We start from the raw sequence: 15059 nt of genomic DNA, 5'->3' as shown, positions 1-15059 counted from the left end.
TCATTTCTTCACTCCAGTATCACACAATATTTTGTCACTTCACTTTTTGTGCTTTCCATCAAGTAAGTTCATGCTTGCTTAGATGAATTCCTTCCCCAAAAGTAAACACAAAACTAGCATTTAGTGGTGGTCTTGCAACTTTTACACACAGCTTGTGCATGACCAAAATGGTACTTGTGGGAGGGAAACAGCTCTTATCAGAGGCACTGATACAGCTGGCAAATGCAGTTTCTGAACATAAAGGTCCTTCTGAGATTTAACACATCACTACAACTTTGGTAAAATTCCTACCAAGATATGCTTCAGATATTTGTTTGCAGTACCTCTTCCCTGCCCCAGGGTCTGTCCACACTCTGTCAGCATTGTCAGGCCAAGGTCTATTGCCACTGAGGCCAATTCCTGGACAGAAGAGTGGTCCTACACACTAATGAACATCATTAATGAGCAGCAAATGGTGCAGGTGCTCAAGGATGAAAAGCTACAGCAATTCGACTGACCTGGTGGTGTGTTGCATTGGAACAGGCACAGATCCATTCCAACACATTTCTGGATGCATGGGAAAAAAAAGACAAAATGGTTTTCTTTCAGTTGACTGCTTCTCACACAAGTCCTTCCTTCAGGGACTTAAAACCACACTTGTAGCCTTTGTTTAAACAGTTCTAAATTACAAACATAAAAGGGCAGAAAAAATTGAATGAGCAGACATGACAGAAAAGTTGAATGAGCATTGGCTCTTCTTATTTTAATGAAGAAATATTTCAAGTTAATATCAGTGCATATTTAGAAATAGCATGTGATACTCCCAATGCCAAATACATCAGCAAATTACAGTTTCAAAACTTTGTAAATTAATGGTAAGGAAAAAAAAAAGATTAACATAGACAATAAGGTTCAAAATAAACATCCTGTTTGTTTGCTGCACTGTGTCAATTATATTCCTGGTACTTAAATAGCAAGAGAGATCCAATATTTCATGTAATTAGGCTCTCCAAAATAGCAGTTATTTTCCTTTGAATGAATTAAGCAGTTTGCATTTATTTTTGATGCATAATTAAATGCTATTCTTAGCTGTTACAAAGAAATTTAGTCATGTCAGAGTAAAATTTCATTCCATGACTGAGAAAACTCACACTAATGTAAGAACATTGCCTTCTGGTTATACCCACTGGTAACGGTCAGGTGAGACTAGGAAGAACTACATGTAAGCACATTTGGCTGTTACATAAAATGGCTTTTTTTTTTTTTTTTGTTTCACAGCCTCATAACAATACTGTTTTTCAACAGTGTTCCCAGTCATTGTTTTTTAAATGGTTCATCGACATATCCTGAATCAATCACTGATATAAATAACTCCAGTGACAAAATCCATTATGAAAGGACACAGAACTGCAAACTGAAAGTTGTACTGAATGATTTTAAGGTGGAACTGTAATTCCTCTGTAACACTCTGTTAAAAAAAAAAAAAACAAACCAAAACCAACCCCACACAGTAAAACCTTTAATTAACTGGCAATGGTGGAATCTGAAAAACTGAGATATAATTTTAAGAGATGTTTAACTCACAATGGACTCTAAAGCAAGACAAATCGTACTGAAGCAAGAAAAGAGATGCACATTTAAAGCTTGCAAGTGTGATATAAAAATATTCTCTAGTTTTTAAATTTTGATACAGGGAGTCCAATTCCCTCATGGAAGAAGATAAAATACATCTTCTTTCCTACCCCATTGCTGTACATACAGACTGTTCCCTTGGATCAGGAAATGGCTTTCCCCAACACATATACCAGCCTTGGGAATCACAGACTTTCATAGGGCTTGTTGATTTTACTTTTTAAAGTACATTTTCAAGCAGGTGAACTACTGATAGGATACGCATTTCGTTGACTATTATCTACTGTGCAAATCATACACATCAACCCCATAACTTCGACCTAAGTGCAGTCTGCATGGCCTAGAATGACTCAGAATCTAGTGGGATATTACAGCACAGAGATGATGCCAGCCTATGAAACACCAAGCTAAATCAGGTTAGTGGGAAAGGCACATGCTCCAGATTTAGCAGGAACACCTGAAGGTTCCTCAATACTGCTCCTGAAGTTACAGTGATTCTGTGCACTTCCCAAACAACAAGGTTTGCTTCCAAAAAACTGTGAGGTAACAGGAAACTTCTGCTTATGGCACGTACACATGGGAGAGAGTGAGCTCAGCTGAACACTCGTGGTGTGAGGAGTGATGCAGACACAAGGGAGGCTACAAGGGTTCTGGCCAGAAACAAAAACTTCACATTTCCTTACACAGCACACATTCCTTTTATGCACAAATACGAGGTGCGCAAAATAAGCTGCTTGCTTGGTACAATTTAATGTTTTGCATATGTAAAATAATCACCTAATACTGCAATATAATCAAAAATCATGCACTAGATAAACAGAGCTTCTTCCCCATGAACAATAGTTCTCAGGAACATTTTATTCTGCTTCTGGTAACATCTCATGATTTGCCAGCTTACACAGTCCCTTTTAAAGAACACAGTATTTAGTGAAAACTGAAAAGCAACATTTAAAAAAAAAAAGTTTTGATTTTAGTTGCGATACAGCTGGGATAGATGCAACTGAGCTGTTGTAATGCACCAAAGAGTAACAAAAATTCAACATGAATATCAGAAGAATAAATATATACCCTAAATTAATCTCTGTAAATACATTCACAGGTCCACATAAGACACCCTTATGAATAACTCATACTTCTTCAAATCTGCAGAGATAGATGTTAGTTCATGGGGAAAGCAATTTATCATATGACTCAGTTTATCTGTCATTATTCCAGCAAAAATCAGTAGCAAATTTGAAAATCTACATTTATTTTCCCCAGACCAACCACACAGAGGCTTAAGTCACAAAACCTATTATTTCCAATATTCGATCAATAAGGCTTTATTTACACTTTTTTTCTATAAAGTCAGGAAAAAATTTGCTGCAATGTGCAAGAAAAGACTGCACATTTCACTGATTGGGGACTAACATCTGCTTATGGTTTAATGCTAACCCACAGGCAGCCAATTAAAGTTCCATATATCCATGTTTTTACATAGAGTTTCCTTCCAGATTCTGTCAGAAGCATACTAGCAGTCAGGCCACCTAAAAACAGCAAAGATGGCAAAGTTTTCTTGAGGCTTAGTTTGGAATGAACACATTTCCCAGGGAACTTATTTCTTCTTTTAGAATCCTTTGCATCATAAAATTCTATTAGTAACCTATAAGCAGAGAAAAAGGAGATAGTCAAAGTCAGACAGTAGCTTAAGACATTTTAAGCAACCTTACTTTCATCCAGTAACTGCTTCTAACCAAACACTTTTAACAAATGATCTCATAATATGTAGCAGCTCCTCTGTAACAAGTTCAAACAATGAGCATTGCTTACAAATATGATGCACATCAAAATACTCAACCTGAACCCTTGGAAACATTAAGGCCATATTTTCCTTGTGGAGCAACTGCAACAGTGAATATAAAAGTTGACAAGAATTCATTCAGCATTTAGCAGAAAAGCCCAGAGCACTGGACAATATTGTAGGACAAAACAGTACACTGAGCACCAAAGGAGGAGGAAGAAGTATTGTCATAAAATAAAGTAATAAATAACAAGGGCTCACAAGGTGCTGAATATAATGGAAGCTAAACATGCAAGAGTAAGATGCTACATCACTGGCTTAGTAGTAACTTTTTTCCTCCTAGTTTTATAAAACAGTAATAAATGGGTCTGGAAATGCTGAAGTTTTGTTTTATCTCTAAACTTGCCTGACAGACTGCTTTGGTCCCAGGAAAGATGTTCCAGTGAACAATGACACATGGATGATTCAGTTTTGTTCTTCTCCACTTGATAATTAAAGGGACAGACATTGGACAGCCTTTTATTTTATGTATCAGCTCCTTAGCTATTTAAATTAAATTCAGACTTTCTATCGTTCAAAAGTAAAGAAAAGAAAAACTTTTTAGTGGTCCTAAATGTCTAAGAAACTTTAGTAACAGTGCCATGTTTACAGATAGTCATGTTAACTTCTATATGAAGTTAAAGTTCTCAGGAGAAATTAATACGTTTTTTACTTCTGTGGAGTGTTGCGGTTGGCAGAGCAATATTAAAGCAGAACAGAACTGAAGAACCAGGGAAATTTCTGTCTCACTCAAAGCATTTAAGGATTTAGAAAGTAAACAGATTCAGCTCCATTAAGCAGGACTTCAGATCTGGCAAATTAAATCATCTCTCAAATAATACTTAAATCCTACATTTAGGCACAAAGTCTTTTTGGAGAATGAAGTTCCCCAGTATCTGCTGCATATTCTCGCTAGTGACCTTTTCTGGAGATGCTGGAGGAAGCCAGGCACTTTGCTTCTGCCACAATTCAAAAATGGACAAATGAAACTTTTATTTCACCTTGTTTTCCCCAGTGAAGGTAGGAATTTTGGGGTTAACTGCGTTTTTATCCAGTCACTGTCTGGATGAAGGATTTGTAAACAATTTTGGCAGAAGAGATTAGATCAAGACCTACCCCTCTATCACTCCAACTTAACACTGATTACAAGGGCAGAATCACACTGCTCTTTCTTGCTTGCCTACCACAGGCATCTTACATTCCTGCACAGGACTTAACTATGAGAAGATGAATGGAGAGTGTTCAGATAAATATGAGTCTTGCCTGGAACATGGACTCACACGTCTTCAATCTAAAGAACGTCAAAACCCAAGGAATATACAAGGTGATATGATATGATATGACATGATTATTATATTATATTATATTATATTATATTATATTATATTAATTATATTGTATTTATTATATTATATTATATTATATTATATTATATTATATTATATTATATTATATTAATGGGAGTACCAACATCACCTCTCTTCAGAGAGTCCTACAGCTGGCACTGCTGGTAACACAAAAGCCATGGGTATATTTGTTAATATAAAAGAAATAAGACAGACTCTTGAAACACAAAGTCCTACATATTTCTACTCACTTATCCTTTACTTCAAAACGTTCATGAAGCCACCTTCTCATATACATCTGCTCTTCTGGAATGTCCTTCAGTTCAATTCGGTCAATGAAAATATGAACTCTTGGGCATTCCTTACAAAGAAACTCTAAGAAGAGAGCAAAACAACACGACTGAGTTACAGAAACATTGAGTTATGAATGCACAAAAAAATTCAGACTGTAAGTGCCTTGGAAGCCTAACTTCAGTGCTCAAAAAACCTTCCCTCCTCATGTTCGGATCCTGAGCACTTCACTCAGCTTAGAAACCATCTGGCCTAAACACTTGAAATGGTGGACCACTGTCATGTAAAACATGGAAGAACTGTCCCAAAATGCACCTTGCTAACTGTAAAAGGCTGTGCTTGAAAACATTGCCCTCTACCTCAGCAGCAATCTACTAATTCAGTAGTGTCTGATGCAGTAAACTTTGATGTCATCATAATGATGTCATGTTACCCATCCTGCAATTTTGTCTAAAGTTAGCAATCCTCTTTGCTTGTCCTTTTTAAAATCTAAATTTTGTTTGCTGCTGGATGACAAAATTTGGATTACAGCAATTTCCCAAAGCATCTCCAGGAGAAAGTATGCTTCAGTTTAAGCAATAACCTATAATTAAAAAGTGCAATAGGACAGAAGATTCAGAACAAAATGCTGCTTTCCATTTTGTATCCCTTCATTTTTCTTCTGTCTCACAGAGCTTGAAAAACTGCAAACTGCCTTCCCCTGCTCCTCCCCCTCCCCGATTTCCTCAATTTGTCCCTAGACAAACTTACCAAGCAAGCATTAAGGACAAACAAAACTCCATTACTCAAATGGCCTTGTGGGATTTCTTACAACTAACAAATGGTAAAGATACTGGGCATGATTACTGTAATGTACTGCATGTTGTAAATGTGAAATCCTGTGCAGTGTGATTGGTAACTACTTGCATTTATCAGTAGCAAGGGGTACTGCAGTAACCACAGCATCCCTGGACAGAGATTTGCATGATGCGAGGATAGAAGTCCTCAGAAATTTGGATAGTCATCCTGTTTTGAAAAGTGCCTTCCTTCAATACATACAGGCAACAAATGTACACAGACTGGGTGGTCCCTTTACGTTGTTGACATTTTTTGGACAGCAGTGCAGATGCACTGAAGACTTTGACCCGTAACTGTAAGGGGTATCTGGAGGAATGAATGTGCAAATAAATTGTTACAGCATGTACATCTTTATTGTTGTCTGCCAAAGCAGATATCCCCCTATTTGTTTTTCATCTTCACAGGATTATCGATTTGTAAGGACTTTGCTGTAAAAACAGCCCTTATCACATACTAGAAATTGCCTTAAAGAATTTTAAAAGCCTGTTCATGCAAATGTGTGTGTGTCCTTGCAGAGGGGGAGGGAAAAAGAGATAAAGAGATCCCTAAGGTCTTGAGGCACTTGGATGCAGAAATCTGTAAGGTGCTGTGTGTGGTTCTCTCTGGATGTCGTGCACAGAGCCCTTCACCGAAACACAGCATAAAGGGAACAACATGGCCCCACACCATCAGCTGGAGCTGGATGAAGGCTCCATCCAGTCATGAGTCCGTCTCTTGGCCATGGGGCAGCAAACACAGCTGCTGCCGAAATGTTTCTGGAAGAAACTTCTCCTAGCTACAGCTATTAGATGGCATTTAAGTATATAAGATGGCAAGTTAAGGACTCGGAGTCCAGAATGATGGTACATGTAGACATTTTCTTCAGGTTTATGTGCAATGCTTTTACTAACCACAAAGAAATCACTGTTATCTAAAATAATTTTTTCCTCTTGCTTTAATGTGAAAAAAGGATTTTGCAGGGCTGTTTCTCTAAGGATACTACCCAGGCCACTACGTGAAGGTCATTGACTATATGAGCACCTAAAAGCATGCTATTAATATCTTAAAATGACAGATGTATTATCCCTGTCTTAAATGCTTATAATATTCATGATGTACAAATCCTCTTCTGAGTGGCATTACCTATTAAGTGGAACATTCTAACAATATACAAAACTGTATCTAGAAAGCGAATACTGGAAGCCAGATGATCTGGCCTTTTTCTGTACTAGACTCCTATAGAAAGCATCTATGGTATGCATGTTCAGTTAGAGCTGATGATCCAACTTTAAAAGATACTTAAAACATTCTGTGCATTTTATAAGTATATGTTTCTTTTGCTTCATAGCACATGGGCTGTTCTGCATAGGAACAAACAAGCCTTTACTGATGTTACTTATAACTTAGTTATAAATTATTAAGGAAAACTATAAGCCAATCAAAACTCAAGACATAAGTCTTTCAAAAGAAACACCTTCCCCCACCAAAGTTGAAGTGTAGCAATTCTACAAGTCTACTTAAGACAACAAAATCCCCTCCTCAAATATCTGAGTGTTGCTGCTGGCTTTCCACCTTAGGCCCAAGTTCCAATGCACACTTATCCTTACCACTTCCCACTGTGGTCTTCTTCAAACACTCTAAACTGAATCTCCATACATTTATCTCTTAAACTTTGTCATTATTTCTCCCACCTTTGTGAATCCCAGGGCCTTCCCCAATAACCTCACCCTCCCTTTTAAGTTTGACTGAGTTCAGCCTCACTCAGGGCTGTGTGATCTGCTACTTCAGGTGTTACCTAGGGAAGGTCATGATTCCCACACATCAATTTGAAGTCCTTTTATCCGAAGCCTGGGTATTCAAGACATCTGCAGATGAAACTCTAATGCAGTCAACCGAGTCAGGTAATCTGACTAGTATTTAATTATCCAATTCATATCAGTGTTTAATGTGACTAACCAAACCTTTCTTCCCCCAATCTACAGTGTCACAGCAATCACGTAAGAACACCATTGGATAAGGACATATTGGAGGTTGAATGTGAGAAGAAACAGCTGGATTTTATCACCATAACCTCCAAAGGTTTGTGGTGGTCCCATGACCCTTAATTTCACATTAGCTTAACTCCCAAAAGACTTATGTAATTAAGCTAAGAAACAAAATCTTACTGAAGCAATTTATTATGTGCAAATTACATCCAACTTCAGGGACACTAGCCCTTAAGGCCAACATCTGACAGGCTTTTCAGATTCCTAAACTTGCCAGAATTTGTTATAATTAACAGCAGGAACAAGCAAGCCTGAACTTCCCTTCAAGAGACAAAACAGAAATGGAAATCATGCATTACAAGCAAACATTATGTTGGGGACAGCATTAGTCAAGAACCTTGTACAATTTGGGTTAAATGACCACTAACAACTTGTGTGGGAGCCAAATGGACTGACTTTCGTGTGGGAGATAATTTCCTAATAAAACTTTCTATCTGGCTGAATAACAGATACAAGCACAGAATGCTTATAATGCTTCTAGTGACCAAGCACAGCAGAAGGAAAGAATCGAAAATAATAAAGTGGATTGAGCATGTTTTGTTCTTGAGCTGCAACACTGTACCCCTCCTTTGGTGGGACAGGATTCATACTAACACAGGGCCTCAGAGCAGGAATCACTGCAGCCCTGGGATTAATAAATGAGGTGCAACAGCCTCCAGGAAAGGAATTGAATCCATGGAATTTTTAATTGAAAACTATTATTTGAGGCTCTCGCAAAAGTCTACCAGTCCCCAACTCCTCACCTTCAAAAGCCAATTAATTCTCTTTGGAATTACCACCATTACCAGGGAAACTGAGTGAGGAGAGAAGCTCTGAAACACTGATACATCTGTAACTGAGAAGGGACAAACAACTGGCCTCAGACCACCTTCCCCTTCTGAACTACATAAATTCATTCCACCACTCCAAATTATTTGCCTTGTACCTTAAGAAAATTGTGACAGCAGTGTTACACTTAAACAGATATTCCAGTTTTCAATTACTAATGAAGTCTATTTTTATATGCACTTTAAATATGACAGCAATAAAGTGGCTCAGATTTCAACCTCCTACACTGGCTCTTCTACTACAATGTAATTGTTGCCAAAGTCCTTCAAAATTAAGAATGGACAAACTGAGGCCTGACTTAGCTGTGTCTGCTTAAGGAGCCCTCAAATCTCTCCTGTTTTAACAGATTTCAGTAATGTTTGTGATAAATTAATAGTGATATCACAGTAAATGATATCTGAATAATGTATATTTATTCTAAGTAACTAGCATTTCAAATGTGTAAAAATACGTCTCTTCAGTGAGAGAACACTGTATGTTGTGGTTTGTAGTTTTACAGGCACAACCATGACAGCAAAGACATTCCTCTGAACTGTAGATTCTTTCTCCACTTCTTAAACTTGCATTAGTCTGGACTTCAGTGTTCAGCTACCAAAGTTCTTTGTAAACTATCTCCTCTTCAAAGAAAGAAATCCCATCTCTCCACTTCCATTTACTTTGTACACCAAATTAACAATCAACCAGCAGAACAAACATAAATGTAAGTGCTGCATTGTTTCTCAGCTTCATGCTTTCCATCATCCCAGGCTGAGCTGACAGGAAACTATTTCACGACTTGCTCTAACAAAATAAAGCAGCAGTAGAGTAAAGCAGCACTAGACAGGAAAGCAAACATCCCGAGCTGATCGCAGGAGTTGCCCCAGGCAGCACTGGAGGAGCAGCACCAGTACCTGCGAGCACTGCGGATGTAGGGAAGCGTGGAGGGGATGCTGTGCAGCCCAGACTGAAGCTCACAGCCAGGAAACAAGCCTGCACTTGAGGAATAGAGCTCTCAGGAATACTGGCAAAGCCCTTGTGCAAGGACTTACATGCACACAGAGATCAGTGATCCCATGCATGCACGGGGGGCACAGTGTGAGGAGGATTCTCCATCCCCAGGAGATGGGGAATGTTTTGAAGTGCACCTGAATCATTATTAGGCCAGTGTGCTGGCCACGAAAACTGAAAAATTAGAAACTGTTTCAACTGGTAGTTGGGCAAGACTGAAAATCAGAAAAAGCAATTTGTTCAGATGGATGTAACATGAGGTAGATGTAGCTAAAATTTATTTTGAGGACAAGATTAAGAAGTGCCTCTGTATTAACATGAGGAGGCTAAATATGAAGACATTACAAGAATTACTGGCACGTAGAGATCACTCCTTCCTGTAACATAGGTATCCTGGTGGGCTTGAGGAGTGGGCAATGTTACCACACTACCAAGAATGACAGAGGCGGATGTACAAGTGAGGGCAGGGTACTGTGCATGAAAAATTATATGAAGTATAATAGCTTTATATAATAAGGAGACAAAAGCACAATGAAGTCCTTGTGGATGGAAAATCCAGACTCTACTAGAATATATATACCATAAATAATTAAATTACTTCCAAGTAAGCTTAATAATAGTGAGCAGAAACTGTGAAGCCAGACTGAGACCTGCAAGTTCAGGACTGATGACAGGAGTGTGAGATTCCACCTACCTTTATTGAGCTGCATTGATACTTCAGCAGGATGAGCAGGGGAAAAAAATCCGAAATCAAACCAAACCAAGATGACCCAACCAATTGGACAAAAACATCGGCGGGGAAAACAATATCTCCTGGAATAGCTACTAAGTAAGAAAACCCACAAGAAAAGATGGTCTTCTTGGTGTGGTCTTGCTCTGCAACCACAATACAATTAATTTCAGTGTTGTAGAGAAAGAATCCAGCACAGAAATGCAGAATTCTTTGGGGTTGGCTTCTTCTCCCAGGCAGCTAGTGACAGGACAAGGGAAATGACCTCAAGCTGCACCACAGGAAGTTCAGGCTGGATGGATATTAGGAAAACTTTCTTCACTGAAAGAGTGCTCATGCATTGGAACAGGCTTCCCCAGGGAAGTGGTGAAGTTGTAGTCCCTGGAAGTGTTAAATATGTAAGTAGATGTGGCACTTTCTGATAAGGTTTAGTGGGTATGGGTGGTGTTTGCTTGAAGGTTGGACTTCATGGTCTTGGAAGTCTTTTCCAACTTCAATGATTCTATGAATTAAAGGAAGTACACAATGGGAGGGAAGGCAAAGTGTCAAAACACCCTAAAATATACATTCTAAAAGAAGGCAACCTAGATACTATTAAAAAACTCCCCAAATACCAAATCCCAGAAAAAACTTGTAATAGAAGCTTGCATAAAACATGTAACACTGCAAAAGGAAAAGTCTGTGTGGGTATGAAAAACATCTGTATGACTTTAATGGAAGAATCAAGGAGGCTACCATGATACCTTCTTCTCCTCTTTGAGGAATGCAAAGCTTGTCCAAGTAAGGAAAAGCCACAAAACTGTTCATGCCAAATGTAAACATAAACTTAAGAGGACTAAAAATGAACTTGAAAAATGGAAAGGGTGCTCTATTTTAACTTCTTTCAGTATATTAAAAGCAGTAAACTTGATAATCCACTGGTAGGATTGCTGGATGAAGACCAGTGCTTATGGTCAAGTATAAACCCTTGCAAGAGAAGCTCATATATCTGTTTTCACCATTCTTTCTTGTTGAAAATGTTTGATTCCTACACCCACTGCACTCTTTGTATCAGGTCATTCAAAGGAACTAGATCAATAAGCAAACACACAGAAAATATTAGACTAAATATAAATAAACAAGTCAGATGTCAGGAAGTCACTAAAACCAGACAGCATTCATCCAGAAGCTCTCAAATGTGTAATTTAAAAGCAAATATGTGTAACCTATCATCACAAACAGCCATTGTGCCAGAAAAGTGGGGAGTTTCCCTTCTACAAACGAGAAGATGCTGGGAAATCTCATCTCATTTAGAGATGATGCTGGGAAATACAGAAATACAGACTAGAGTTTTACATCACTGGGTAAGACAACAGGTCTGTAATAAAATCACTGAGAACACAGATAATCACAGTCTGTTGAAAAATATTTGGTGTGGATTTTGTAAAGGGAAATCCTGTCCCATCAACTTGCTGGATTTCTACAACAGTGTTAAGGACCAGGCGGATAAAGGGGATTCACTGGACATGATATTTGTAAATTTTCATAAAGCCTCTGACTGAGTTCCACGCTGAAGGCTATTTAAGAAATTAAGCTGCCACAGGATTAGAGGAAATGATGTTTTATAAACCTAAAGCTGCTTAAAGGAGAGGAAGCAAATGGAAGGACTTAGGGATGGAAAAGACTTGTTGACTGTGATCCTCCGAGGATTGATGCCAGGACTGGTTTTACTCTGTCTCATGACTGATGAGTTGAAGAAGGGAACAAACTGTGAATGCTCAAATTTTTCACATCTCTTTGAGAAGACCCTGAGCTCTTTTGGGTAGTCAAATGTTGGCTGAACTTCAAAAAACCCTCAAAGCTGAACAAACAGGGTGAAAATGTGGCAGCCAAGCTTCAGGGTAAACAAACATGGGGAAAAAAAAAACCAAAAACTGAAACCCCGATTACATGATGCTTAACTTGGATTTGGTGGTTACAGTATGGGAGTTGCTGACCCTTGCCTAAACCCATCCTCTCAGCAGCAGCCCCACATCCCCCAAATACTGGGTAGCTTGAGGAAGGACATAAAGAACAAGGCAAAGAATGTCACTCTACAGATAAAGATTCTGAATCCACATTTTAAATATTGTGTGCACTTCTGGTCTCTGCATCTGAAAGAGGATGTAATGAACTCAGAGAATGCCACAGAAAAGACCAACTAAAACATTTAAGGAGGAAAAGTACCTCCATTACAAACAAGGAGACATTAAAAAGGCCAAATTTTCAGTTTGGAGAAGGGAAGCAGGAGGGAGGATATGACAGCTTAAAAAAATATCCTGAAGATGGCAGATAAGAACTGTAGTTCCACAAATCCTGCAAATTCAAGGGTAAATCATCACTTGCCTGTATCTTCCTGAAGATGCTGAGATCTAAAGAATATTTTAAAGTTATAATTATTAGAAAATGATATCTATAGTTTGCTACACTGATATTAGCAATGGAGAGCAGCATATTGTCAGTGTAAGTTGTCTTCCTGTTCCAAGATGGTCTCTGATGAAGACCCACAGTACTTGCACATTACAGCTCACTGAAACAATCTTTGAGTGGCTTTAATCTGTTATTCTAACAGCTGCACTGTGGCCTTTGTACTTGTCTGTAAGAATATGTGAATATTGTATGTTGGCCGAGTTAGCAGGAAGTTTCCTACAAAAGTGTAACAGTTTTGATCATGAGGCTGCCAGGAACAGAACCTGGATCAGGTTAGGTCTGTGGATTACATCTAAAGTGTATCCCACCAGTGGTAACTGAAAATGAGCAAATTCAGGAGATACCTGTGTCTTCCCTGGAAGGGTTTTAAAGTTTCAGAAGTGAAAAAAAAAAAAATCAAACTTTGCAGTTAAGAAAAAATGGCAACAAAAGATACGAGGAGTGGACCAATTCAAAACTATGTTCTCCATAGAAAAAAAACAGGATCTGCTAGGAACTATGCCAATACTGCTAATATTGATGTTTTTGCTTTTCTTTCAGACAGTCTGTTTTGATAAACAGAGGACAGCACCACAGAGTAGAAGAAAAGGACTGTAATGTATAAAAACCCCAAAAATAAACACAGACTCTCAAAGCAGCAACATATTTTTGGCCAAACCTGACAGTGAGAAGAAATTAAAGTTGTTTTTGTTATCCTCAGGGTTTAGATACACTTTTGCATAAAGATCAGGAGCTCCTTGAGCCTTTGTAAATAAATGGCTGCTTGGGGAGTGGAATACTTCCTCTCAGATGTGCATGAGGTCCAGGGTGCAGGGCAATTTTATGAATCTCCAGTGTAAATACTTTCAAGAGCCTCTTATGTAGCAGAGGTTTCCTGATGACCATGAGTTTTCAGATCACAAATTCCCAAAGGGAAGCTACAGATGCACTACAGATGCTTACCTTCAGTAAGAGCTGCTTGGGAATAACTGAGATACACAATGATCTGGTTTGCAATCAGAGGAACATACGCCTGGGGCTCAGAAGGAGCTGCAGAGGGTCATTACCCCCACCAAGGGGGTGTGAGCACATAGATACAGTGCTCACAGATACAGTGTCTGTGATCTGGGAAAAGTTAGACATATTCAGGGTTGCCTGAATCTTGCATTCTTTCTTAAGCATTCAAGATTGCCTGATGGTGGAGACAAGAAACTGAGCTACAGGAATTCCAAACACAGTTGACATTTTGAGCATGAGTAGCACCTCTGCTTCTTTATCCATCTGAAAACAAGGACACAGACTGACCTTAATTTTCTCTGATGAACTACATCTAGGCTTTCATACACTCCCATAAACTGATGCTGCTCTTTGGTGACATATTTTTTTGGACCAGAAGTACAATGTTTAATTCTTACAGTATGAAAACACTTTGCATTTACCCAGACTGTCCTTATCTGCAGAATACTGATACATATGCCCACATCTTTGTCGAAAGTGCCACTACGAATAAGTCATTCCCAAATTAACAGACAGGTTCTCATGTTACTCAAACTACTTCTAATAGGGAATTACAGGGAGTCTAAAATGACAGCTCTAGTCCTATGGAGGACAAGTGAAAATGCATTCAGTTAAAACTGGATGATAGTTTACCTTGTGGTACCCGGTGAAATCATGTTATTGAATAAGTTTTATTTTACATTTTGTACAAAATAGAACTAGGGTTTTCCTTGAAAAGAAAAATGTCTTACAGAATATCACAGAATCACAGAATTCTTAGGGCTTGAAGGGACCTCTGGAGATCATGTAGCACAACCCCCACCAAACTATGTTGCCAGCTAGTGTTGTTATCAAAATTCCTCCAAACACCTCAATGTAAATTTTACATATTGAAATACAAAAGGTAATTATTACTTAAACTCTGCTTGAACAGATGCAGAATGACAAGCTTTCGATGTGAGACTTACTATACATGCTAAAAAGCCATCCTACACATGATATAAATTTCACCAGTGCTAATGCCAGCCTGAGGTCTAATCTACATCTTTTCTTTGGTTACTATAAAAATAAATGACATTTACTCTTCGATATTCTTTCATTCAATACAAGATGACAGCTAGCAGAGATCTGAAGAGATTATTAGTCACTTCATAACTATAAAA

The 15059-nt window shown here is 38.4% G+C and overlaps 1 protein-coding gene across 1 annotated transcript in view; it reads right to left on the bottom strand.

The window, feature by feature from the left end:
• Nucleotides 1-710: 710 nt before the first annotated feature.
• AGPAT5 (1-acylglycerol-3-phosphate O-acyltransferase 5) overlaps nt 711-15059 on the bottom strand; it is a 55146-nt gene continuing 40797 nt past the window's right edge. The window contains exons 7-8 of the mRNA XM_062488538.1: nt 5028-5151; nt 711-3253 (exon numbers count right to left, since the gene is read on the bottom strand). Coding sequence (XP_062344522.1) covers nt 3028-3253; nt 5028-5151 — 350 coding nt within the window. The 3' untranslated portion in view covers nt 711-3027. The remainder of the gene's footprint in view (nt 3254-5027; nt 5152-15059) is intronic.

The sequence above is a fragment of the Cinclus cinclus genome, chromosome 3 (genome assembly GCF_963662255.1).
Source record: "Cinclus cinclus chromosome 3, bCinCin1.1, whole genome shotgun sequence".
Taxonomy (NCBI): domain Eukaryota; kingdom Metazoa; phylum Chordata; class Aves; order Passeriformes; family Cinclidae; genus Cinclus; species Cinclus cinclus.
This window is presented reverse-complemented; position numbering and strand designations above follow the sequence as displayed.